At 36.1% G+C, this 27,782-nt stretch overlaps 1 protein-coding gene across 7 annotated transcripts in view; it reads left to right on the top strand.

Moving 5' to 3' along the window:
• CDIN1 (CDAN1 interacting nuclease 1) overlaps nt 1-27,782 on the top strand; it is a 134,943-nt gene that overhangs the window by 23,066 nt on the left and 84,095 nt on the right. For 4 of the 7 annotated variants that reach the window (XM_030035799.1, XM_030035819.1, XM_030035809.2 and 1 more), the window contains exons 2-5: nt 7,000-7,045; nt 7,906-7,970; nt 11,246-11,306; nt 14,313-14,385. In XM_030035799.1, the coding sequence (XP_029891659.1) occupies nt 7,000-7,045; nt 7,906-7,970; nt 11,246-11,306; nt 14,313-14,385 (245 nt within the window). Of the gene's footprint in view, nt 1-6,999; nt 7,046-7,905; nt 7,971-11,245; nt 11,307-14,307; nt 14,386-16,521; nt 16,594-22,952; nt 23,070-27,782 lie in introns of those variants that run through there. The other 3 variants (XM_030035849.1, XM_030035829.1, XM_030035839.1) reach the window with 3 other exon arrangements.

A 27,782-nucleotide genomic window follows, 5' to 3' on the forward strand; every position in this document is an offset into this window, starting at 1 on the left:
TTTATGGTGTGGGTGAAAGAAGGTAGAATTTATCTCTGCGAGGAGCTAGCATTATTTTGTGATCATTGCCTGTTTTGATAATTTGTATTTACCTCTGCATTTTATTTTTTTTCATGTCTAATACAGATTGTTCATAGTCTGCAGTTGTTTTAAAATATATTGGCCGTTACAACAGACACCAAAAAATGAGGTGTCTACAGGAAGAATTGGTGCCCTGTTCTTAAAGGAACTTCTAAGTCTTTCTAAATGAAAAATCATTCAAACAGTATCTAATACTGGCAATTTTCCTCTGTCTGCTGCTAGAACTTATTGGCCAACTAGGTCAGACATTATTAAAGTTCAAGTGGCCCAGTGGGAAAAGTAATGGCCTTATGCTACTATGAATTTTAAATGCTGCCATTTCTATGTATTGCACCATCATCTGTTCTTGCACATCACTAAATTGTATAGAAGTTGTGGGACCAACCAGTGTCAAGGTCATAGAAGTGATGACTCTTCTCAAGTAGCCTTCTCGGAGCTTTGTCATACAGTTACTCTCATAACCCTGGCTATAGACAGCAAAGTTGTATGCACATGCCTGCATTTAACCTTTTTATTATCATTGGATAGCGTAAGCCTGCAATGCAGGATGTCTTTTTCCTCAGACTCTTTACTTTTGGTTTTTATTTTTGATCCTACCAAAGGTACAAAATCGACTTTGATGCAAAGATCATTTTTAGTGAGTGATTCTATTTAAATCTGTTGAATTGAGCTGTTGTACAGTTTATTGAACTGGATATTGGAGAATTTCAAAAGTGATGGGTGCTATAGTTCTCCAGATGAGCTTGAATTTTATCTTGATTTTAAATGTGATGGTACTAAGCCTGAAATGAGCATATCAGCAGGTACTTCTTGTCGTGTATATATATTTATTGAATTTTTATAGTATTAATATATTTGTAATGGGAGTATTTCCCCAACAGCACTGTATTGGCATTGTAGTTCCCAAAGTAGTAGCTACTGATGTTTCATTGTGTGGAAAGCTTGTTACGCAGAGATAATAAAACTGGTTTTGTATGCCAGACTTGAACTGGTGTAGCTGGAAAGCTGTAACATTGGAAGATACCCTCTTTACAGAAGTTACCATGTTGTAACTAAAGACTTAGATACTTTTATGTCACTTAGTTACTCCAATTCAAACTCATATATTGATTTAAACACATATATTCACACACGCACACACATATATAGACACATACATTGATTTAGCTTAAATTGGTAATTCACCGACTTCTGATAAATCAGTGTTAGATTTGTGAATGATAAAGTACAAATGTGTACAGAGACAATAATGTGCTTTTTGAGAATTTTCATTCAGAGAAGTGACCACAAGCATATTAAAACTTTAGGAAAGATTTCAATATTAAAAGCTGCAGCGAAGAGAGGTTAAAGCCATAACTTTCTAGAGGTCAGTGAGTCTCCTTCCCTCCTTCCATGTTCTTCAGTGCTTGGATACATATAAGTCTAGCGATTCTCAAGCTTTGGTAGGCCTTTGGTATACCTGAGCCTTCCTGGATGTGGAACCATTCAGACTGCTAAGAAGCCTTTTTCCCATCCTGACAATGCTGACATGTAGAAGAAATTCTGAGACTCCACTAGTTGTCACCTCCTCTCAGGTGGGAAGTTCACCATCAGGCTGGCTTTAGTTAATTTACAGGTGTAACTGTGGTGCTTGTTAGCTTCATCCTGCAGTTCTGGGAAGCCACGGAGGCTTTACGCATCCGTGCATGTGTTATGCATTTGAACCGATTCTGCTAGATCTATTTGAGATCCATTATTGACAGAGTTTTTAGAAATAAGAGCGGACTGGTTAGCATGTGATAAGCAGTATAGAAACATTGCTTTCTTTAGGAGTTCCTGTTCCAAAGCATTTGCAGTACAGAAGTTGAGAATTAAAAGGCTGTTTGGGTTTCTTTCATGTCTTTGATAATGTAACAGGAAAAATGTATTTTAGACACACATTCTGGAATTTCAGGATACCTGTGAGGAGGACTCCCTTTCCACCCCCAGTCACTTAAATTCGTCAAATACGTATGTATTTCTTGCCTCACATAGTTTCTTAATCCAGTATGGCAGCACCGTGCAATTCTAGCCCTACTATTTTAAAGCTCAATATTGCATTATTAAAAATATTTACAAACTTATTATACATGGAAAGGGGAAGTTCTTTTCCAGTTATTAGAAATGAGAGACTTTCACTGTCTGCTTCAAAACATTTCTTGAAGAGATATGACTAACACTACGTACTCACACTGAAGACTGTGGAAGGAAAGAAACAATTTCTCCCCCTACCTGAATTCCTACAGTAGCTAAGTGCAGTGTTGTATGCACTTCCAAGAGAAGGTTTGACACTGCAGCTTTGGGATTTCACACGTAACAGCTTCTGAATTTTGGAAACACAGCTCCTGCCTCACTCAGTTTTTTAACCAATATATTTATCGTCTTGACAAAGTGGAATGTTCCATTTTGTGAAAGGGAAGCAATGAAGCAATGTTCTTTGTAGATTTCATTTGTTTAAAAAAAAAGTCAAGGCTATTCTATATATATAATATATATTTGTCTCATGATGGACTTTGCTTTCCCCCTGTTTGTCTCCACTTGTGTGAATAGTTGCTGGATTAAATACTACAGTTCATATTTACTCTTGATTTTTTTCTTTTTTGTACAGATCTCTTTAGATAGTCTTCCCTTGTTTCCATCTTTCTGTTTTAGGTAAAAAGTGTGGAGTTAAAGATGAGGGAAAGGAAACTCATTTTAAAATGAATAGATGAAGCAAGTGGAAACTTGGTTTCGTACCTAAAATTTCATGTTTTCAGTAATCTCAGAAAATAAAGCAGAAAAGTGTGAGGTTTATATTATCCCTAAAGAATGAATTATTTGCAGGGGCTGATAATATGATATTTGCAGAAGTTGTCATGTTTGGATTTTCTCCTAGTGAAGCTGTAGTAAACAGCAAATATTAAGTTGGACAGCACCCCAAATCTTGGCTAGATCTGCAAGCCTGCTTTGTTGAGAAGACAATCTGATCCAATTAAATTCTTTTTGTCCATACTAGCTGCTTCTTGGCCAGAGTTTTATATCAGTTCTAGTTATGAAGCACTGATCTGCATCAGCATATTGTCTGTTACTAGTTTATATATGAATAGTTGTTGCAAAACAAAACATTTCTGAAATACTCTCCAGGGATGATAGCATTTCTCCTCTACCAAACTCTGGGATTCATTAGAAGAGAATGGTGTAAATTTTATTCTTACATATTAAATGACCAAAAGGCATATTCTTTTTCCAGCACCAGACTTGCAATTGTCTTTTTAGCCTGACTTATCTCTAAGTTCTTAGAGACAATTCCTCTTATCCCTTGTTCTGGTCTGACTTGGGCATCCCATTCTCAATGGGGATGGACTTTGATATCTGTAATACTTTTTTTTGGTTATGATAAGCAGATTTTTATATCTTTATATCATTTGGAACCTAGAAATGACATTTCTTTTTTTTTTTAATAAAAGTTATTTTCTCTCTAAAAAAAAATGGGCATTTTGTAGCAGATTTTAGATTTCACTGTTTTATGCCTAAATCCAGTTATGTATTGACAAGAGCACAAAGTGCATCAGGCATTGAGATGGAAGTATGCCACTGATATCAACACAGAGTAACAAAAGGTAAATTGGTTCATTATGGGTGCTGGTGTACAAGAAAAAGAGGATATTTGAAGAGCAAGGCTGGTTGCTTTGAACAGAGCTCTGGGAGTTAGGTCCATTGCCATCTGGAATTGCAGAAGAAAATGTTTCCATGAAAGTGGCTGCTATAGAACTTAAGAGGAAAATTTGCTTGTTTTCCTGGAAAATAGATATAGTTCTACAAGATGGATAACAAGTTAATTTATTATCTATTTAAGCTGGCAGTACTTGGAATTATGAGCTTGCGGTTTTTCACTTGTTTCAGAAAATCAGCAAATAAGTACCTTGGCTCTACAGTTGGTTCTCGACAAAAGAGCTTGCTTGACACAAACATGTCTATATCCCTAGCCTTCCAGTAAGCCATGAAGCTTACTATAAAGTTTAATCCGTAAGAGGCAATAATGCAGCACTGAAATGTTACTTTGAATAGAAGATATTTTCAGTGTTATATTTGTTTTCCTGGGTATCTCAGCTCTATTAATTTGTCTGCTCATTTGCTGCTTTGAGATCCTGTATAGAAGCATCAGAGGATGGATGGCGCCCTAGGAGTTTGGCTGCTCCTGTAGAAGTAATGATAACTTACATGGCAGTATCCCTGCTGTCAGTATCAGCAGTTGTGATCATGCTGTCTTGCAACACAAATGCATGTTCATGACTTCTGTCCCCTCTCCAAGTACACAGTACTGTCTTTTTCAGCACTTTTCGAAACCATCATGTTTCAGTTTTCTGTCAATGGCATCTTGCAATACATGCTCCAGCTGTGTTTTGAGCTATTTCATTTTGCTAGGAAGTTGTGGCAATGGAATTGTGGCAAGGAAACACTGAGTGGCAGATAAGTGATTTTTGTGTTTAAGAGGGGAACTGTGTTAACCAGAAGAAACATGGAAGCAGCCATGTGAAGATGTAAATCCACTTTTCCTGGGGAAGGAGAAAGATCTGGTAGTAAGGCTTGAAATTCTTTGAATGGTACTATTGAAATAATTCTCTTTGTCACAGTCATATTGTTTTTGTACTGCCATCCAGTATATATCCTACTTGTTCAGTTATTGGACTGAATTTTTTAGTGTCCATGGTAAGTCCTAAATGATCTGAACAGTTGGAAGCATAGGAGAGGAGTGTTGGACTAAACTGAAGTAGAAGGCAAAATGCAAGGACACCAAAGGAACAGATAAAATGGACAAGAGTCAGGAGTGTGAAGAGAGGGATAATGGTCTTAATTCTTTTTGATTTGTCAGTGGGTATAACAGGATAATGGTACAATAAGTACAGTAATCGTGCTGGGAATAGCCTAAAAATACAAAAATTGGTATGTGAGTGGGAGAGAACTCAAACCAGAAATTCGGTTAAATGATGTCCTCTTTTGTTTTGATTTTTTTTCCACGTCTTTTCTCTAATTTCAGTTCTGCCATTATGACCATGTAAATCTGTCAGATAATAATAGTTAGGTGGAGAGCCGTATGTATCCAACTTATTTATAACCTGCAGGGGTTTTTTAAATAAATCAACTTGAAATACCTTAGCTTTGCATATCTATATAGCCTGTGTAAGTACATAATCTTAATTTCTTTCCTTTGTTCATCTTCTAATGATTACATGTGCATGTTGAAGGTTGCCATAATTGGATGGTGCACCTTTTGGGGAGGCATTGTGGTACATATCTCCTGGTCTCTATCTCAAATTATGTATATTTAAGAATATTTAAATTCTTGACTACATTGTAATTCATTTTTCTGTAATCCATGAATTTCATAAATCTGTATATTAGTTTATGTTGCTATCATTTTTCTACACTTTTAACATTCGGTCAGTGAGTACTCAGGGTGAACATTCTCATGTGTAAAAGACTGGAGGTAAGGCTCAGCTTACTGCTGTTGCACAGATGTTGCGCTGGGCAGACAAGCCCAAAATACAGCGTTATGGCAAAGATGCTGGAAGCACAGATATGGATAAGGCAAACTAGTAAGCTCTTTATATAGCACTGCATTAATCTAGTCGCTTTGTTCCTAATGCTTCAACTGGTTGGTTTAGAGGTCACTTTTTATATTGTGCTGCATAGACATACCATCTGTTTAAACCTGAACAAACCATTTAGTCATTCTGTGCCTCAGTTTTCCCTTTTGAAAATGGGAGTAAGACTTCCTTATCTTAAATTAGTATTTCTGAGGTGTGAAAATGGCAAGCAGAAGGGCCATTTAAGTGTGGACAGAACATTTACATTTAATGTATGTGCGATGTGATACAGGTGTTAAATTCACATACAAGAAATCTGGCAGAAGAGCAAGACTTTAGACATTGCTGAATCTTTAGGCATACCTATGCTATGCCTTAGTAGGTAAGTTCACGAAAGGAAAAATGTTAATTATTCATAATGCTTTGCTGTACCATAAAACTGGATTTATTGAGACTATAATTTGTTCAAGTTGCATGTAGTAGGAAAATATATCAGGAGTAATTAATTGTATTCAGGATGTGATGAGGTAGATATATCCACAGAGGACAATTGAAAACAGTAGCGGTGTGGTATTGATTGCCTTTCAGAGGGAAAAAAAATCTTGTCCCATTTCTAAATGTTAACAATTCAGAGAGAAAAATTCCCACTTGGGAAGAATGCTTTCCAGGTTGCTTCATTGCCAGGTGTTTGACATTGAGTGGAGCCTTAGATGAATGAAGCTTATGGCAGCTTTTGGAAATGACCGACTCCGGGGAATCTCAGCTTCCTGCTGTGAAAGTTTCTATTTTCAAAGCACATCAGTTTCAGTGGGAATGTTCCAGTGGTCCCATATGCTACTTCTGACAGAGGGGGAAGTTTTTAACCTGAATATGAGACAGCTACTGAAGAGGTTCCCTTGCTGCTAACAAAATGAATTTCAATATGTTGCCAATGAACAAGCGGCATGTTCCCAAATGCTGATGGAATTTAACTCCATCAATTATTAATGGAAATTTTGCTTTGTTTTCTTTTTTGCCTGTTCCCTTTTAACTTAGCTACCTGCTCCTGATAGGACTTTGTGGGTTCTGAAGCTGAAAAAGGAATCACCCAAACAATATGCTCGTTTGCTTTGAAACTCTTGCTATATTTTCCTCCCCTCCCTCGTACGCTCTCTCCTTGACCTAGCAGCAGGAAGCCTTTGTCTGAGGTGTTCATCTGGAACAACTTTTCCACACTTGTTTTCATGTTCTGTTAGATTACAGGGCAGCAGGCCTACCTTTGAAGCTCCCTTCTCTTTTGTTTCTTTGCAGTGCACTCCAGTAATTAACTTTGTCCTTCTTTTATTTGTTCCAGTCAATCGCAGTCCACTCTGCTGAGCATCTTCTCCCAGGAGTACCAGGTTAGAAGTTTTCTCCTTTGTGAGGGTTGACAGGTGCCTAATTGAATGATGAATGTCCCTTTATTTCTTTGTAATTGAACTGCCAGCTTTCTGATTGGTTTGGAGGATGTTCCCTTTTCCACATCAAGCACCGCCTGAGTCTCAGTGGATGGCTGCCAAGCCTACCCATCCATCTGTCTAATAACATCTAGCCTTTGCTTATTTGGTGGACCTGTAATAAATTATGCTAAACCATTATTATTCTGACAATAATAATTTCCCTGTGTTGCGTGGTTCCATGTGCTAAATGTTTGCTGACTTGCACTGTCAGTGCTGCTTTCCATTGCTGACAGAGATGATGATAAATGACCATTGCCGGAGTGGCAGAAGGCAAGAGAGGCAGAAAATGGAGTCATTTATCATGAGATGACAGGTGTCAGTCAAGTGGCAAGTCTCTATGGAATTACTTTTTGTAGTTTTTCAAATAAGTTGTTTTTAAGCAATGTTCTTCCTGGTTAAAAATGCCAGTTGAATTGTAAAACTAGAGTGCACCAGACTTAGATGGAATTGAATTGAGGGAAAATTAATACAAAGGTTGAAAGAGAGAACAAGTTTTTCTTTGCCCTCTGCAGCCTTCAGTAAACTTATTTAGATTCAATTATTGTGACCTTATTGGCTTTTACATATATGGTACATTGCAGTACAGTCTGAAGATGTTCAATTCAATGGGTAGATTGAATGTCATTTCTGTACAGAATCTAAAAACATAGTGCAGTTTATATATTAAAGTGTAGCCAAAAAGCATGTGTTTGGGCAGTCATGATTTCTGTGTTTTGATCTATGACACATTTGTAAGACTCTTTGTTTTTTCATTTTTCTAGAAACAAATCAAAAGAACACATGCCAAGCATCACACTGCTGAAGCTATTGAAACTTACTACCAAAGGTATGACCTCGCCACCCCAGTTAAGAGTATCATCATAACTACTAATTGTTATGGCAATTATGAGTAAATTAGATTATTAGTTTACAAAGCTGATTTTCTGTAAAAATAAAAATTTGGGATGAGGAAAACAGGGTGGTTCATGTAAAAATGTTTTTCAGTGAAAATGCAGAAATTTTTCAGCTTTTCGTCAGTCTGATTAAGAAAGGGTTTACTTCCTTGGCTCTAGGTCAGGATAAGCAAATATTTTTTACAGTGTATGTGATAGCATTTATTATATATTACTTATAGTTTGTAATTACAGGATTTCTGTGTCAAGACTAATATTGATGATAACTTCCTTACAGCAAGGGAGCTTGTTCTGTTACTTGCTTGCACTTTTAAAACAACATTTGTGTTACATTACAAAAAGTTACGTATTAAATTCATGTATTGCTAGTTAAAGCACTAATTTTTAGATCACTCCTGTTTTATAAACAGAAGTGTCAGAAATAGCTTTTAAGGGAGGATGAAAACCATTATGTCATTTTACAATATTGTACAATTGTTTGCATCTTGAGCTAATAAATTGTATTTGCTACACCTTACAGTTTGTCTGTTACTTCTATAGGCTTTACTAAAAATACTGCAATGACATAATTGGGGCATACGGATAACTGGTAAAGATATGCAATTAAAATACTATTTTGTAGACTGACATATCTGAGGAGCTTGCATGGCAAGTGCGTTCTTACTTTTGATTATAGATGTCTGATATTTATGCTTAATATTAATCTGTATGAATCAGGAAAATAAACAAAAAGCCTTCATTTGTAAACAATTAACTGTGCTTCTGCAGAGTCACAGACTTAAAACCTAAGCACAGCCTGATTATATCAGATACTGGTTTAGAACACCTAGCGTGAATTGTGCTGTTTTGGGGGTTTGATTTTCTTTTTTTAGTAGTTGTGTTGTTCTGTAAAAATTTGTACTTGATCACATTGCACTTCTAGTGTTGATTCTTGGTTAGGAAGAATATTGGCTTAAAATTCTGTTGTTAATAACCATGTATATACAATACTATTTTTAATTACTTATCACCAGCACAGTTGCACTGAAGTGCCCTATGTTAATTGTAACTGCTGTGTAAATAACCCTTTTCTTAAAACGTATGTAAATCATTTAAATCACTTCTATGATGCGTTACTAGTTCCAACAACTTAAACCTGAAACATGGGACCAAATTTCGCTTTATGCAAAGCAGCAGTTGTATTGGTCTCAGTAAGGTTGTAGGTATGATTAAGTTTGGCTCACATCAGGTAGGAGGATTTGGTCTCCTGTCCCCTTCTGTACTGTCTGAAGTATGATAGCAGTACATAACTAATGCATTATGTATGAAGCTATATGGTGGTGGTAGGGAAAATCATTCTTTATGCTATTTCTAGGTATTTCATATTGCAACTGTATTAACATGGACGAATAAAATGCACATGTTTTAAAATCAGAGATGTTCTGTTAATAGTTAGAAAACTCATCTCAATCCTGTTTTAGTAGATTTACAGTGTAGTATGTTTCGTAAGCTACAGGGGCAAACTACTTGAGTCAGAAGCCAGTTTGAAATGCTTCAAGCATAAACATGACAAACATGTCTTCTCCTCTACTCTTTTGTAGCATCCATCTTGCCACTGTAAACCCCAGTCTGTGTGGTATGCTCTTTCCTATTCCCACCAACATACAAGCAGATAATTGTGCTCCCATTGCTTTCCTAGGTCAGAAACTACCAATTTTTGAAGGTAGTCATTTCCAGTGGTCCCTGTTGGGAGCAAGTAGAAGTACGGTTGAGTGGAGTAGTTTCTGCTGCTCTGCTGAGACTTACTAGTCTTAAATTTAGGCAAACACGAAGACAAATTACAAGAAGGATCAGCAAGCTTTTCAGAACAGTATTGCCATCAGCATGTGAGACCTGTTAGTCCTTAATGGAATTGCCAGTAGCATTAGAAATATCTGACAGAAAATTACTCCATTGTCAGCTGTAGCTTTGCTGTTAAATCAACTAGATGCATGTTTTAGAACATTAATCTCAAGTAAATCTTCCTGGTTAGGTATTTTGTTTATGAGCTCTCCTTTTTTTCTTCTCTTACAAGTTTTCAATGTTTAAATATACACAAGGCATCTTGTTTTGTGTTTTTTTTAATGTAGAACTGAAATAGGTTAAAGCAAAAAGCTTTTATCATTTCCTTTATTCATTAAGCCTCAGAATAACTTGCAAACAAAAAGCCCTGTAATCCTCTGTGAAGAGGTTTATGCAAAGGTATTACACCCATTCCACAGAAAGGTAAAATGATAAAGAATTTTTATGTCTGTAATTAATGAGCAGAAGAGTGGCTTCTGATGGATAGATAATGATAGAGCTGGGAAGGCTGTGGCCTTCTAATGATGTCAGTAATGATGTGCTATATGAATACGGATAGGATAAATGAGCAAGTTCAAATGTTGGTAACTATTGTTCTTTTCCACATGGCTGCAAAGCACTAAGTGGCTTCCAATAATATAGCTTCTTCCCTTCAACTCCTGAGAACAGGTTTTAGGCATTATTGAAATATAAACATCAAACAGTGAAAGTAACAGAAGTGAGGAAGGCGATACTGTGTGAAGTGATGGTCAGAAACATCACTGTGTATCCATATTGGTCTAATACCCTTAATCAGAAACATTAAGCCTTTGCCATTGATAGGATAATGACTTTCTATCACCCTTTATTGGATCCTAAATAGTTCTTCTTTTTAGAATATTAATTTGATTGTTAGACTCTGATTTCACTAAAGTAAGCCTTTAGTATTTAAACTACTGCCCAGTTGATAAAATCTGGATTAAATTTGAGAATTTATGGTTTTGTGCATAGTAGTGAATTGAGTAAGATACACAGTACGCCTTCATAGTTGAAGGTGGAACGCAAAATCTTTACTGTGAATAATAGAGGTTTATTTGTCTGTAATGTATCTTTAAGTAGTACACATATAATTTATTTGTATGTCATTAAGCCAAAATTTTTTTTAATTTCTTGACTTATTGTGTTTTTTATCAGTGACTTAATTGAGATTGATATACCTTGCAGATGTATAGGAGACAACCCTGGAGAGTTACTGATTGTTTAAAATACTTACTTCTGAAATGATTTCCCATTAAATACTCTGTACTGGGGTATTTTCCCCCAAATGAAAGAGATGCACAAGGGAACTGACATGTATAAACTGGCCTTTTCTTGCCACCACAGAATTACCTGGCTTTGTCTTGTCTAGGTACCTGAATGGGGTGATGAAAAATGCAGCTGCCCCTATATTACTGGAGCTGGCCAATGAGGTAATCATCTTTACTTTTTTCTTTAATCTTCTGGTATAAAACCTAAGGGGCATATCTATAGTGACTTTAGTGAGAAATGTAATTAACCTAAAAAAAATGGTTTCAAGGCACATTAGACATTTAAAATGGTTCCCCAGTCTGTTAGTACTTACAATAATTAGACAAAAAGCCCCATTTATTAATAAATCAGTTAATGTAATTAGTCTCTTAACTTCAAGGCAAATGTGTAAGAAAGTCTGAATTTGTATTTTGCTGGAAATTTCAGACAGACCGTAGGTCTTTAATGCACAAACTTACTAAAAATTCCCACATTGATTAAATGGAGTTGCATCAGTTTTACTTACATTTGATTCCTTGTTTTTAATAATAAAACCCATCTAAGATTTTTTTTATTATTATTTAATATTAGGAAGGGTTAAACCAGTTCATTTTCCTGACTTCGTTTATTTCTGTTCATATGGATTAGAGGATGGCTAATGAAAACTGCTTAATATAAAGCAATTAAGCAGAGTAAATTCCTCAGTATAGCCATTTCCTAGAAAAGCTGGTGTATGAAAAGTTCAGTACGGTTGCCATTAAAGTCTTGACAAATGTATCGATGCTGTTTATTAACTAGAATATGAATCTGCCTTGGGATGCAAGGTGTTACTTGCATTAAAAACTGCTATCTAAAGCACTATCTCAAAGAAGGTGTAAAAAGTTTGAAAGAGTGGCAGTGAGCCTCCTAGAAAAAAAATTGATGAAATATCTACCCCTTAAACTCTAAAATATTTATTTACAATAATAATAACAATACAATAGCTGATACTCGTTGGAACTGCTTATGCAAACCTCAGAGGGATAGAATGAAATGTATGCTGTTTTGTGTTGCATTTTAATAGAAAATGTAAGAAGGAGGCAGAAAATGAGTGTTTGCATTGAAAATGATACAGCAGTACGAATATTAAGTGTTGCAATAGCAGCAAGTTCTACATGTTACATTGGTAAGAAAGAATGGTTTCTCTCTCATGTACATTGCTGCAGCCAGCAAATGAGCGATTACCTATCAATTACTAGAAGGTATTAATGGTCTGTGAAGTGTCCACATATCCTGATCATACAGTTAGCATAGAATAAAGGATTTATTTCATATTAGTACTAATGCATAGCTTCTTACCGTTTCTGGAAAAGACAAGTCTTAAAGTACTGAGAATAGAATTTACTTTACATAAATAAGTACAATCTTATTAAGAATTTAGGTAAACAACCTGATTCATGATATATCGCACCCATATTATATGGGAACTGTCATAAAAATATTTCAAGCACAAAGTAATATATCTGTTACTGGTTCTTTGTATATTTTTTCCCAGTGATTTAGAGATGATGCATATAATTTCTGACTCTAGTGAGCATATCTTTGTTTATATTATACTAATGCATTTTTGCAATTCAGATCAAAGATATCTGCAGTTCAGAAATAAATAAAAATTAAATCTCAGAGAAAGGGGAGATATACAAAGAACTTATCTGCTTCTGATTTTGTAGTAGCAGGTATATAAGAAAGGCAATGCATTTTGTGACTGCTGCCTAATGCATTAGGGAAATGTGGCAATAACCAGCACCAGATTACTGCTTCCAAACAATCAAGCTGCCATTTTTATATGATAGTTAATATTTAAATGACATACTCTTGCATCTGCTGACAATTGATGTAATGGTAATACTTTATGAGTCAATATATATTTAATCAGTGGAAACTGTAAAAATTGATGAGAAATATATAACATAGGTGCATTACAGTGTGTAGCAGGTCTGTTAAATAGGAAAGCTCCATATTACTATCTTTTGGGGTTGGTTTTTTGAGGGTTTGTGAAACTACTTTTAATTCTTTTTTTTTTTATTTTATTTGCCAACTTCTTCATATTGTATAGGCAGTGCAAAAGGACTAAAATAAATCTCATTTTTGTTAGATAGGAATAATAAAATTAGTCACTGTTCTCTTCATACAAATATTTTCAAGTGAGATTTGAAGCACTATGAATTTTACTTACATGCTAAATTCTGACATGAAGCATGATGGCCCTATTTCAAAGAAAGATGGACACATGATTAATATGAAAATTAGGGAGATGCAAGTACCTGAACTAATAAGGTAGTCCTTATTCAGGCTGGACTACCTTCAGTAATTTCACCATTTTTCATGTGTCAGCTCTGATGTGGGTTACTGGAAATAAGCAGCTCCGTGGAAAGCATTTCTCTCTACTTGGGGAATTTAAGGGCATCCAAGTACATACATATTTGGAAAAAAATGTATACACAAATGAAGCCACCTTTTTTTGTCTGGTTACTAAATCAAGATAAAATTTTTGTATTAATATTGAACTTGAAAACATGTCAAGAAAAATTCACCATAACAATGTGTGGGCAAGGTTTACTCTCTCGTAGTTAAAATTGTGATTTACTAAAGTAGTATTATAATGGTATCTAAAAAGCTATTGTAATTTCAGGTGGAACTACACCAAACATTTTCCTTATGTTCAAAACTATTGAACTAACTAAATGGAGGAATAGCTTTGTTAAAAAGGAAAATATAAACTCTAAAGAAATTTTGACCAAGCCCAACACATCTGCTGGAGATACTGATATTAAGGATATGTGGTATCACTTGATGTGTGCCACATGTAGTGAGTATTCACAGCAAAGGCTCACCACTTCTTTTCCTTGGCGGGTAACCTTACAAAAGGGATTTTACTGTCATCTTTCACAAAAAGTGGTTCAAATGTAAAATGTGCAAACATAATAACCAGCAATATATATTACCTACTTTATTTGGTTTTCCACTGGGTACTGTGGATTGCTCCTGCACATTTGGTTCAAATAGTTGAGCTTAATAATTGGGAAAACCTACCATTTCCTCTATTTTTACTCTTTATTTTTAATCTGCAAGGAGATTACAGTGCTGACAAATGTGCGTCTAAATGCATTTACCTCCTGAAATTCTCTTTCTACTTTTGTTGAGGTAAGGTGGACTTTGCGCCATCATTGATGGCTCGTATTGTGTTAGAAAGATTTCTACAAGAAAAAGAACAAGCCATCCGTAAGTATCTTAATTGTTTTTTTTCTTTTGTGTTTTTTTAATTTTAAGATATTTTTGTTTCACCTTTTCTTCTCACTATGATATAAAAATAATTAATGCAATATTGCAAGTGAGCTAATGAGGGTAACATTTTAAGGCTGGTATCTTCAACAGCTAATGACAGTTAAACTGTATGTAAAAAGACCACCCACAATTTAGTACTAGCTAAATGAATGCTTTCTTTTTCCCTCTTAGAGTTTCAGAATATCTGTTCTTCCAGTAAAATAAAGGGTATGGGGCTCACACTACACTTAAATGTTTAAAATTATGTATTTTAAAAGTCAGTAATTACTAAGAGTAAGTCTTAAAAATAAACCTAAGCCACTTTTTAATTTTGCAGCATTCGAGAAATACTGCTGTTAAATGCAAAAGTGCATTTAACTGATCTCAGTACAAGAAAATAAAAAAAAAGGAATGAAAGAAAAGAAAAGAATACAGCTACAGGAGGAGGTTCAAGCCTAAATTAATTTGCCACTGAAAAAATACATTTTGTTATTTTCTCTGTGTCAACTGCATGATTAAAACCGGCTGTTAAGTGAGCTCTGGGGATGTGCTCGTAAAAGATTTATGAGTAATATTCAATGTGATATTCAAAGTGAGTCATGAATATCAGGGTAATTGCTCTCAGTGCTGGCTCTTTTACTAGGCAGGAGTTTGTCAACTGCCCCATAAATATTTGCCTAGTCTCATGTAAAAAAGACAATTTCATCTTCTGCATTTTTATTACCTAGTGTAATGTTTACCTTTGGAGCTTGACTATGGCAGAAAAGGTAAAAAGCTTCAGAATATGCTTTATGTGTATAATCTTCTTTTTTTGAAAGCAAAAGATAATACCTACTAAAATATCATGCAGTAGCATATGGTGTTTTTTGTCAGGGATTTTTCCTTTGGTTTTCTTTGAATCTGCACAGTTATCAGTGACTGGTGGCCCAGTTACCTTCTGAAGGTTTCATTTGAATGAATTAAGTACTTCCCCTAAAAATTCAATATCATTTCAATAGATGTAGCCTCTAAAGTAACCTGCAGTGATGCTTCATGAGCAAATCACATGATGTCAGAATGGTATGGTTTCGATTTAATCAAGAAAGAGATTAAAGTGGATGTGTGTTATTTTCAACTTCGCCGCAGCACCACCATTTGTCAAAGTCAACCTTCTGATTGCTTTGGACCTACTGCTATCCAGGTCTTGTCAAAATAGTAGTCAGCACAATCTGAAGCAGGTAGACTGGCCAATGTAGAGCAGTATCAAGCACTGTAAAGCAGAATTCATTGACTTGTGAATTATGAAGTTAATAGATTCATCATAAATTTTCTGACTATTAATTTATCTTTATAATGATGGCATACCTTAAGTACATTTTTCTGTTTTGTTTTGCATCATCTTATACTGCACAGTCAAACAGAATGTAATTTTGAGGTGTACTGTACATCAGAATTCGTACAACTGCGTTGCTAGAATTAGATGTCTTGAATGAGTATGCCAGGAAGGAGTACGAGTGTATTTAGAATCCTGTTTAGAAAGAGGCATTCCAAGAATGTGGCTGATGGGGATAGGAGGCAAATTGTTTATGTAGTGCTATGTTCTTGAATTACACTGTAATTAGGTATAATGAAATAAATCCTTATTTTGGAGCATTTTTAGATTTCATAGCTGCTTAACTCAGTGACAGTTTTGTTGTGATCTATTTTGAGATTTTTTTTTTCAAAAGTAAATTCGTAACACTTGATGGGGCGGGGGGGGGGGGATTTGCCATATAAAACACTTTAAAAATCACTATTTGTTATATGGCTGTCAGGAGGCTGACTTGTCATCTGAATGTGGAATGATGAAAAATCTTTCATGGTGATCAAAACTGTGAAGAATCAGTTTTAGCCTTGGCTTTTAGTTGTACCAAGTAAAAATATGCTATCCTTCAGAGTACATTTTATTTTTTAATTTTCATTAAAGATACATGCTTTATGTTGTCTGTTATATGGTGTGGGTGTGGCAGGGGAATTGCAGGGTTGTTACGATACTGTGGACTTGCTCAACTGATCTTAGGGAAAGAGCTGTGAGATAGTCTGGCTTCTATTCTGACACTTTCTTCTTCCTCACAGCAGCGACCTGGCTGGCCTTTGGCAATGAAATTCAATGCACATGGCTCCGCAGTCAAATCATCAAATTTCCCTGTGTGTATATTAGAGTTTTGTAATGTGTTTCCATTATGAAACAATGCGGGGATAATTGTCTTTGGTAGCAATTAGCTAACAGGTTTGTTCAGTGCTATTGGCAGAGGCATCCATCATCCCCTCCCTGACCACACTTTTTTGTCTACTGTGGACTATGGAGATCAATAGAATTCTGTATAGTGGAAATCACCCCAGCTTTAATGAGCTGCAAGTCTCAGTCAGTCTTGGTTTTGTATTTTTAATTTTTCCCCTTTAAAATGGAAAAAAGCTTTCCCTCTGGGAGAGGAGAGTACTGTAGCTGTACTATTACTTTCACTAATCAATTCATGGTTCTAAATTGTTTTGCTTCTACAAAAATGTATGGATGATAGAGATCAGGAGAAGCACGCTGCTTATTGCTCCAGTAATACTCCATTCTACTAAAACATATCTTTGCTAAAATACAGAGTACTGCTGTATTATACAAATTACTTGTTTGGTATTATCTTTGACTCTCTTGTGTACAGACTTTAAACCATAGAATTACATAGTGGAAAGCATTAAAAGATCTCACGTAACACAAATAGTATTTAAAAAAGACGCACAACCCACTTTACAATAGTCTATTTTGAATATAAAGAAAGTATGTTTTGGCTGTGCTTTAAACATAGCATGTTGTAATAGGTTGAAAGTTGTTTATAGTGTGTGCATCTTCATAAGCTAAAGTTTTGGGGAAGGAGTTTTTGTTTCTTTCTGAAGAATCAGAAACTAGAAAAGTAAATCTGTGGGCTAAGGAATACGAGAGCAAAATTATCACTGAGCAGGAATGTTTACATTTCTCTTTGCAAGGTAGGCAATAAAATCTGTTGAAAGCAAAAAATATATCTTTTTATATAAAGACATCAGTACTAACGATGGGAAAGTTTTCCACCAACTGGCCTATACTCCTAGGAAAGGAGCTTGCCATTATAAAAGTCAGAGTAACTAACAGTGTACTTCTTTTAAAATAAATACGGAACATGGGCTTAAATTCTGCCCAAGTGGTCTAAGTATAGTGGAAAATCATAGACTTCGTAGCCTACAGACTTCTCAATTTGATAGCCTTTTTTTTTTCTTTTCCAGTAACTTTGGTCTTAGGGTAGAGATTACTGTGATATCACACCGAATTCCCTATTTATGCAGTATAATGCTGTTGCAGTCAAAAATATTGTTGAGTTCTCTACAGTTTTCTACATGAAGTAATAGTGCTTAGAATTGACCTCTGTGCCACTTACTGTTTTTTAAGTATGTCAAAGACAATTATGCTACATTGGTCACGATTCCGTATGTTGTCAAGGAAAAGTATACAGCTTCTGGATGCAAGCAAGGTATATCCTTTTAGTGTTTTTACTATTTGGGTTTGAGCAGGGGAGCCTTGTGTGGCAGTTTTCAGTCTGTGACAAGCTTCAAGTTCTATTGGGTTGCTGAACAATTTGAAGAATGTGCTCTCGCTATGTATCCTTTGACTTAACCAAGTTCAAACCCTATTATTCCACCGACCACTGTAATAATTCTTCTGCTTATTACCTTATTAAATCTCTCAGATTATTCTATCAATGTATGGAAGATTAACTCCAAACAAAACTGTGGGGCCAAGGGGAGAGGGTGCCTTATACAAGCATAGTGAAACCCTATAAACGTAACATCATATATCACAGTTATCCCTGTATCCTAAAAAGAAAAATAAAATTGATGTTGTCATTAAAATAGATAAATTCTGTACTTGGAGACTTAGAATCCTTTTAAGACATGAATTCCAGGTGTTGAATTCCAGGGTGCAAAACTGTATTCTAGATGTAGTCTAATAAATGCTAAGTAAAGGGGATAATCACTTCCCTCGGTCTACTGGCTTTGCTCCTTTTAGTAAAGCCCAGGTTGCTGTTGTCCGCCTTCTCCGTCACAATACAGTGCTGGCTCACCTTCAGCTCGCTGCCCCACCAGGGCCCCCAGGTTCTTTTCTGCAGAGCTGCTCCCCAGCCAGTCCGTCACAGCCTGCGTTGTTGCCAGGAGTTCCTCCTTTCCAGGTACAGGAGTCTGCATTTGCCCTTATTAACTTTCATGAGATTCTTGCTGGCCCATTCCTCTGGCCTATCTATCTAGGCCCCTCTGAATGGCAGCCCTGCCTCCCAGTTTGGTGTCATCTGCAAACTTGAGGAAAGTATACTCTTTTGCATCGTCCAGGTCATCGGTAAAGATGTTAAACAGGAATAGAAATTCATAATTGCGACTACATAAAGAGGAAGAAGTGCAAAAACTTACACATTTTTTTAATCTTACTTTTTCTGCCCTCTTTTCATTTACACTTAGATAATAATGTAAAATACAACGTCAAGCTTCTTCTGTATGACTACCTGCTATTGATTATTAACATGACAGTAACATGTATATAAGGTTAGCATATCCCCCCACCTTCCTCTACTTTCTCTTAGCTATTGAATAAGCAACTTTAAAAAAGAAACCAATGTTATCAGGCTTTCTACACACAGCTTTTGGTGGAATTTTTTTTTTTTTAAAAAAAGCAATGAGATGCAGTTTATATGCTCAAGTTGAGCAGTTGAGCAGAGCAGTGCTAGTATCCGTTGCTTCTGTTGAAATGCATCTACAGTCCACTTGCCAAGTGAAGGCAGAGAGATGGAAGGCAAGAATTAGAAAACAGTTCTAAAACAAGCATTCTGCAGCATTACAAATTGCACAGTACAACTATAATTATTAAATTTTAGACAGTATGTATAATAAAAGGTAATTCAAAACTCTGACTTCAAAATTGTCTAGTATATTTATACAGCGTAGGTAACATAAATAATCTATTTGCTCTGAGAACACTACCTAAATGTGAATTCATTGTACGTCAACAATCCTTAACGTAAAATTCATTTCAAAGTTGTATCACCTCTGCTAGAAAATGCTTCATACTTAGCTCTTAGAAATTATTTTCAACTCTGAACAAGCTCTTATGCAAGAATCTCAAATTGCATAAATCTCCAGGAATTAAAATATTTATTTGAATAAGTCTTATTTCACATTTTTCCTTATTAGAAAGTGTTTGCTACCTGATACATATAATGTAGGAATATGCTTCATCTTTCAGAAGTGTATTACCATTGACTAATTATCAGAGTCCACTAATGCAGAATCCATAGAAGTAAGGATTTGGTTTCAGGCTGGTACCCTGGAGTTATGTTAAAATACAGCACATTTAAGAGAATTTGCTATGTGTCTAACAAATCTAGACATACAACACAACATACAATCACTAGTCTTTTAGGCTGTGAAAATGCTAAGTGCAATATATTGCTGATTGTAAAAACAATCCTGAATATAACACTGTCTTCACTTTATGTCTACTGAATATGTGAAAACTTAAATTGCAGTACGTTGCCTTCTAGTAAAACTTACAGGTGCACAGTAGGTCTTGGTAACGTCCTGTTGTACTTTTTTGTGTGCATTTTTCCACATGGATGAAATTTTGTTCAAGCCAATTAGTATCATAAAACAAGAGCTTTTTACTTAAGAGTATTTTGCTGGGTGACTTCTGACTGTGGTCCATTAAGTTTGCATTCTATTGACTGACAGTTGATTTCACTGTTCAAAAAGACAAAATTGCACAAGTTACAGTTTCTTTGCATTTGCACACATATTATTAAACACAGAGTCTTGAGAAAGTGTCATTTTTAATACTGACCAATGATAGTGTTTCTAAACAAGCATTTGCAGTTACTCCTAATTTTTCCATTACTCCATCTTCCTATCTTTGAATTCATACTGATAATGCAGAATATTTTTACAAAGGCAGGGGCAGGAAGTATACCAGATGTTTAAGCTGTGCTCCCAGAAGTAGAAGTTCCCACTCTGGGAAAAAAAAAAAAACAACAACCAAAACCAGTTTTTTATATATCTCATTGCTGTGTATCTTCCTCTTGACTATGGGGAGCATATATGTTCCTTTAGTTGCCTTGGTGAGAATGGAAAGCCAGTAGGATAGGGACAGCTTTCAAAGCAGATTAGTTGCACTAGTGAAAACAAATTCTACATCCTCAAAACAGAAACAAAAAAGATTCCTTTGCTGGCATGTCCAGAATGGATTCTGCCTCTGAAATTAGAGTACACTCCATTTTTTTGATCTGCTTGTCACTATTTCACTTGTTATCTTTTTAGGAATGGGGAACTATTTTTCCTTCACCATTAGATTGACTGTTAACAAGCTGCTTTTTTAATTTGCCATGTAATAGTCTTGCCATGTAGGGATGCTGTTAGAGAACAGGTCTCATGCAGGTATTCAAAGCAAGCTTCTCTTACAAGTACAAATTGGCAACTGAATTAAAACTTTTGCTGAAGAAACTGGGGAGTGCTTCTAGAGTCCCAATGTTGTATGCATGCAAGCAGCTTATTTTCATCCCGTTAACTCTTGGATGAGAAAAGCACAGTGGAACAGAAGCAGGAGGCTGAGGCTACAATGCAAAAGAATAGTTTTCATGTGACCAGTTTTACTATATACTTTCAACATGAATACTGATGTTAATTTAGTGAAGCCAGCACCCTTGGTCTTCCTTTTCTTTTTATATGTGGGAAAATATTTGTTTTTATTTCCACTTACTCTGGACAGCATGCACAACTGAAGTGAATGATGCTGACATGACTGGGTTTCTAACCACTACACACCACCTTCTTGATGATCTTGAAATACTAGCTTATTCACTAGCCATGCTTGAGTTTTGGTCCAAATACTACTCCCAGTTTACAAATGAAACAGTTGAACCATGAACAGGTTAATTAACTTTGCCACAGTCCTACAGAGAGCCTGTGTCAAAGCAAAGACAAGGATTCAATCTTACACTTGACAGGCATGGATTTATGAGAGCTAGACACTTCTGAATCCACATGTACTCATTCCCTGCTTCCTCTTCAAGCTAGAAGGGGAAAAATGGATGAACACAAAATGAAGGGCAATTTTTCTTTTTAACCTCTCTAAGTCTGTTGTCCACTTTTTCAGAGGAAATTCAGTAGCTTTTCTATAATACTGAGCAAGGCTCAGTCCACATTTCTGTATAAATGTCTGATGAATGCAGCCTCAGTAGTGCACTGATAAATCGGTGCTGGAGAGAATTTTTCTTGAGACAATATTGCTGAGAAAAGCTGTTTGCCTTCAAATCCTAAAAGTTACTTTTCTTTGGACTATTCCAGCTTCTCTTTCTAGAATGTATTGGAGAAAGCCTATGTCCTAAGTAGACAAAGAACATGCTTAGTGTTAAGCATTGCACATCAGTGAGCTACTTGACCAATGTCATCTCAGATTTTAGACCATGGCCCTCAACTACAGTAAGTTGTTTCTGTTTATAGAAATGGGTATCTTCAAACTCACAGGAGGTAAACATCCTTTCCTGTGAGATGCATTCCTTCCTTAGCAGATTCACTAGCATCTGTGTAAATATTGCTACTTCAGCGTAACTTACGAACAGTAGCCAGAATGGGCCTTGCTAAGCTTCTCTAAAAATGACTTCACTGCAAATAACCCAGTTTAAACTTCTCATCAAACCTTCCCCTAGCATATATGCAGCACTATACTGAAGCACAAGCATTAAATCCCTGGAACGTCTTACCACCAGTTTTGTCCTGAATAACTACAGCATCCATGTCCTTTGTATTGGAGGAGCTAAAAAAACGTTGCGTGACTTAACTTTGCTCTACTTCAGAATGACTCTGCTTGAGCAAAAAGCTTCAAAGCTAAAAAGGGTGCTGAATGCAGTGCATGAAGGGTGTTACTGAGACAGCTCAATTAAAAAGCTGGCTATACAACAAAATGCAGGAAGAGTCATCTGAAAGGGAGATGCAAATGTTTGACATCTTCAGAACTATCTTAAGCAGCCAATGAAAAACACCAAAGGAAACACTGAAAAGCAGTTGAAAAAGCATTGAAAACCAATGAACAACAATTTGCTGAGGGCTGCTGTTGGGATTGTTTTTTCCGTGTAGGATCCGTGACCCTGAAACCTCACCTTAGGTTAGGTGTTCCAAACTTTTAGTTAAAATAAAATAAACTCCTTTTTTTCTTTCTTTTTTGGGTCTCCTGTCTCCAAAAGATGATAGACCCTGCAAGCAATAAATTTACCTGAATTAATCGCTTCTTTGACTAAGGAGATTGGAACCCGCTATTCAAAAATCACAAGAAAATAAGCAGGTCAACAAAGTGGAATGCTGCCAACTGCAATCTCTTTTGATTTTTAAATGAATCGTTAAACATTAGGTAGGCCAGACCATGCAAAAAATGTATGTAGAACCCTCAGGCAGGAGGAGAAGACATGACATCCCGGCCCTACTCAGTCATACTGCTTTGTGGTTGCAGCACGGTCAGCACTGTGCTCTTTGATGCCTTTGAGACTCTTGATTCACCTCAGCAGTAGAACTCTGGGCTCCTTCTGGGTTAAACCGCAGCTGTACAAGGGAGACATTGATCGACTGGGGTGAGTTCACTGGAGGGCCACCAAGATGGTAAAGGGACTGGAGCACTTGCCCTGTGAGAAGAGGCTGAGGGAACTGGGGCTTGTTCAGCTGGGAGGAGAGATGGTTTCAGGGGGGCTGAAGAACAGCCTTCTGGTACCTGTGGGGAGGTTCTTAGGAAGACAGATGCAGGCTGTTGACAGCAGTGACGTGGTGGTAGGATGAGAAACAGGTATAAATTGAAACCTGAGACGTGTACAACTTAACAGCTTTACATAGCTTCTGTGGTCTGTTAACGTTGTGTATTCTGCTTGTTATTTCTGCTTAAAGTAGATGCTCGTTATTTATAAAATGAATTTTGCGACAGATTTTAAAGATTAAAGTTTTCTTGTATAATTAACCCTTGAACTTGTTTTGGTAAGCCTTAAAATTACAGTGTTAAAATAATTAGTGCTGTTATCCAAAGTTTATTGCATATGTATGACTGAAGAAACATGATCTAGGTGTGATTATCTGAGGAAAAGCCCTACAGAAGATTGAAATTGAATGTAGTAACTGTAATTATCTAAAAGGGAGTCTATTACTGTATGATAAAACTGTCAAAATAATGATTGGGGGCTCCTACAAATCATGCAGAAGATCAATAAAGCTAATCTTACGTCATAGCTTGAGAATTTAGAAATTGTATTTTGACCTTAATTCACGATGGAGCCATTCAAAACTTATTTAATAAGTGGATTATAGTGCATCTTCTTAATTAAAAATTAAAACTATTCCCAATAGTTTTGCCCAGTGAAATAGGGAATATATTTCCAGTCCACATGATGTGCATGTTATTTTACTGATTGCGTACTTTTTTTAAGGAATTATTAGTTGACTTTGATCTATTACTCATGTACATGAAATTTGCCATGATACCTCTCCCCAAAAATTCTTTGTGGCTTAACAACCATGTTTGGGGTGGTTAAAAAAGAAAAAGTCTAGTCCTTTTTTCCCTGCAATTTACTTTATTCTGCATTCTATATAGGAGCTTATCCTTCATTTCACCCTACTATATCTGAATGCCTTCCAGTAGTGTGTTAAGCTGTATGACTGCATATCTGTCACGTGTTGTTTGTTCTCTTCTCCCAGGGAGGAGAAGCATATGCAGTGAAGTTTTTGGTTTGGTGGCTTTTGCTTTGGTTTGGTTTGGTTTAGTATACATATATAAATGTTCTGTATTTGTTAGAGAGGGCAAAATGTAAGAAATGTGCTTTTCATTGGGAGCAGATGGGAGTGGGGCCCCTGCGTTCACTGCACGGTCTCAAATAGGCTATTCAGAAGAATCTCCGTTTCTTCCTTTCTTCACTCCCCATACAGACAAATTTCTCTCTTACAGCGTGAGTTCTGTTGGAGTAGACAAGTACAACCTTACACTGCTTGGCTAAAATGCCTTTCTTCTGCTTCAGTCTTCCCATGAAGATGGGTCAGGAGAATATTGCAGGATGTAGATGAATTCATTCTTTTCAAATCACTGCTCCCTATGCAATGTGTGTGTCTAGCTTTTTTAGCTCAAATTCCTTGAAACTTTTTTAAAAATTGGATGCAATATGCTTTTAATTTGGCACCTCGTCCTCAAGTAGGTGCCAGAATAGATCTTTGGTAAAATGGCAGTTTTTACCATCATGCAGTTACAGCATTATTTGTCTAATTAATTTTTTTTGGCTGAATCACATTATGTATTAATGTGATAATTGTCATACCAGATCAATTAGTGATCTTTTCTTAATCATAAAATTGTTTAATTTAGATAACAGTTGCTGCAGCTATGAATGCAGCCCTAGTCATGATAGGTTTCAAAAAATTCACTGAGAATATGTTTCTCCCAACTCTGCCCCCCACAGTTACAATCTAGATGAAATGTTGCTTCTGTCCATCGTACCACAAGATGGGAAAACAATAAAGGTGCTGTAAGAAATGTAGACCTTCAGAAAGTGACAAAAACAGCTATACATTGTTCCATAACCTAGGATCCTGTGCTTGACAGTAGGTAGTACTGGGCATTTTGGCAAGCGGTATTTTTATGTGGTGGCAGGTGGGGGGACAACAATTCTCTGCAGTAGGCACTTATAGATAACCTTTACCCATATATCTTTTGTCTCCCAAAGAAGTTCTTAAAGCAAGTACTGGCTTTTGTTCTATACCACTTCCAAAATGCTGATTCTTTTTTGAGCATTGCTACTCTTTCAGTTTGCTTGTTTTTTTTATTTTGAATACTCACACTTATAAATATCCAGCATTTTTAAGTACTGTGATGTCTTTGGCCCTGATGTTTTGTAGCTATGAGTGTCATAAACGTGTGTCTTCGCATAGTGAAAAGGTTTAAATCTAAGTGCTTTCTTCAGTTACTTGAATGCCCGTGGGTGTTCTGACACTCAACAGAAATGGTAAGCAGGCATCTTCTTTTGTGGTGTCCCTTTTTTGTGTGTGTGTCTTCTAAAATTAGTGTTTCATTTGGCCAAGTTTTATAAGGTTTTTTCAGGCCACCACTGATTCTTTTCTGTCTTTGAACCCCTGATACTTCCAGTGGACATTTTTGAGATAGGGTGACAGAAATGAATGTAATGGTTCCAGGTGAGTCTAAGCAGGAGGCATCAGTTATAAGGAGTTTGGTGGTATTTCCAAGTCCATTTCTTCTTGTTCGTCATAATTAGAGTCAGTCATTAGGGAATGTGCAAACCTGTTTCAGACAATTTAGAGTTTAGTAAAATGTACAAATAACTGACCTGTTTCTTCTACTGTGCATTACTGGATGCTATGATTTGGGAATATTTTCTGTCCTGGACTCTACTCTAGTGTCTCTGAAGGTATAATCTCCAAATGGTAAGCCCCAAATTCTTCACTTTTTCAACAGTGGAATCCCATAGTTCAGATTATTTTTAGACTGGGAATTGCAATGTAAAGTATCTTTTTTTCTTTAGGAGGTGCAACTGTGTCTATTTCCTGTTGTTGCTTTCTTTAGGAAAGCTAGGAACAACTCAAAGTTCAATAGAAACAGCTTCGTAAAAATAATCTTGAATGAAAATTTTGAATCCATAGTAATACAATTACTCCTAAGCTTATCTTCAAGACTGTAGACTTTCTTGCCTGTCTCAAGTTCCTAAATCAGAATTCCATCTACTTTTCTGAAGAACTTTCTTCTTTCTCCCTGCTTCGGGGCTGATTCTCTTTTTTCTCAGTGCTTTCCCTAGCTCCTTCCACATTACAGAACTGTTTACTTGCATTCAGTATCAAGAATTGCTTGATTTACAGTTAATTTTATGTTTCTTTTCAGATTGGTAAAACAATTCAGTAGACAGAATTAAGAGGCACACGTTTCACTTACAAAAATTCTTTCTCTCAATGTGCTATTGAGAAATTATTTAACCTTAATCTTAAGCTCTGAAATTTCTTCGCCTTTCTTTCGGTAAACTAAATGAGGGCCCAGTCCTGAAAAGATGTATGCAAGGCCATCATGTGCTTGGCCTGAAACTTGCAGCTATGTGGAGCTACAGGTGCCAGTTTACTCGGATTCATCTGCAGCATCATAACCTGAGTTTGACATATTTGAATCCTCTATAACCTCATCACTTACTTTTGTTAGCTCCTTACAAAACATTTTAAACAACCTGATTTATTACGTGTCAACTTATCTCATGCCACTGTTAACGTTTGCTGTGAGGAAATGGACATGTATTTCTGCTTGTTCTTGGAGTCTAATCCTTGACAGAGCTTTGGGATTTTTCTTTGTTTATGTGTGTGTGTGACTAGTTTGTTTCCTTAGCTGCTACTAATGAACTTTAACAAAGATTTTTTAAAACAATCTTTTTTTCTTTAATTTTCTTTCTTTTGCATGTCCAAAAATTGCAAGAGATTAGTGATGTTCAACTTTCCCTTATGCGGGGGTATTGGTCATTCCTTAGTGTATCACAGTCACTTAAGTGCTTGTTAGAGTGATCATTAAAAACATAATGTACTGGATATAGACTTTATTGTATAATTCCCTAATCACTGCTAATGTATCTAAGCATATAATTGGCAGTAGTATTTACCCCCTTCCAAGTTTTCTTTACTATTTGCTGGTGTGTAACATCTCAAAGTAGGTGGATAGCATAAATGAAAGATTAAATCCCTGCCTAAAGAAGCTTAATTTCCTATTAACAAAAAATCATTACACCTTAGTAAAAACCATGTCCAGGATGTTTAACGATGTATGCCAATAGTGATGTGTAGATGCAAAAGAATTGCTATTGGCTTTGCATTTTCAGTGCCTTTTTTTTGTTATGTTTGAATAACATGTTAGTTTATAAACTGTGGTAGAAGGTTTTAAGTGTCTTTATAAATTTATGAATTTTTTAACAAGTGGCTTTGCTGCAAACTGAGCTTTCCTCTTCGTCATCTAGTGAGTGGGCTCATAGCGCTGACTGACCTGTTGTTATTTAGCAGGTATCCTGTGAGCTCTAGCCTTCTGGTAGAATTTTGGTGTGTGAGAGAAAGGAAAGTTTTGCTCATTAAGAACAATAAAAGGAAACTGGTTACTGTGAAATTACCTATCTGTTTTCTCATTCCTGGACCGGTATTGGCTGGTAGGTATAACTTTTTTAACCTGGGAGAATATACCTGTGCATTCACTTGAAGATAGCCGTTCATGTGTAACAAATAGGATCCAAGAAATTTTGGAGTTGGAACAAAATATTATTTCAAAATTGTTTGCACAT

The sequence above is a fragment of the Aquila chrysaetos genome, chromosome 2 (assembly GCF_900496995.4).
Source record: "Aquila chrysaetos chrysaetos chromosome 2, bAquChr1.4, whole genome shotgun sequence".
Classification (NCBI taxonomy): Eukaryota; Metazoa; Chordata; class Aves; order Accipitriformes; family Accipitridae; genus Aquila; species Aquila chrysaetos.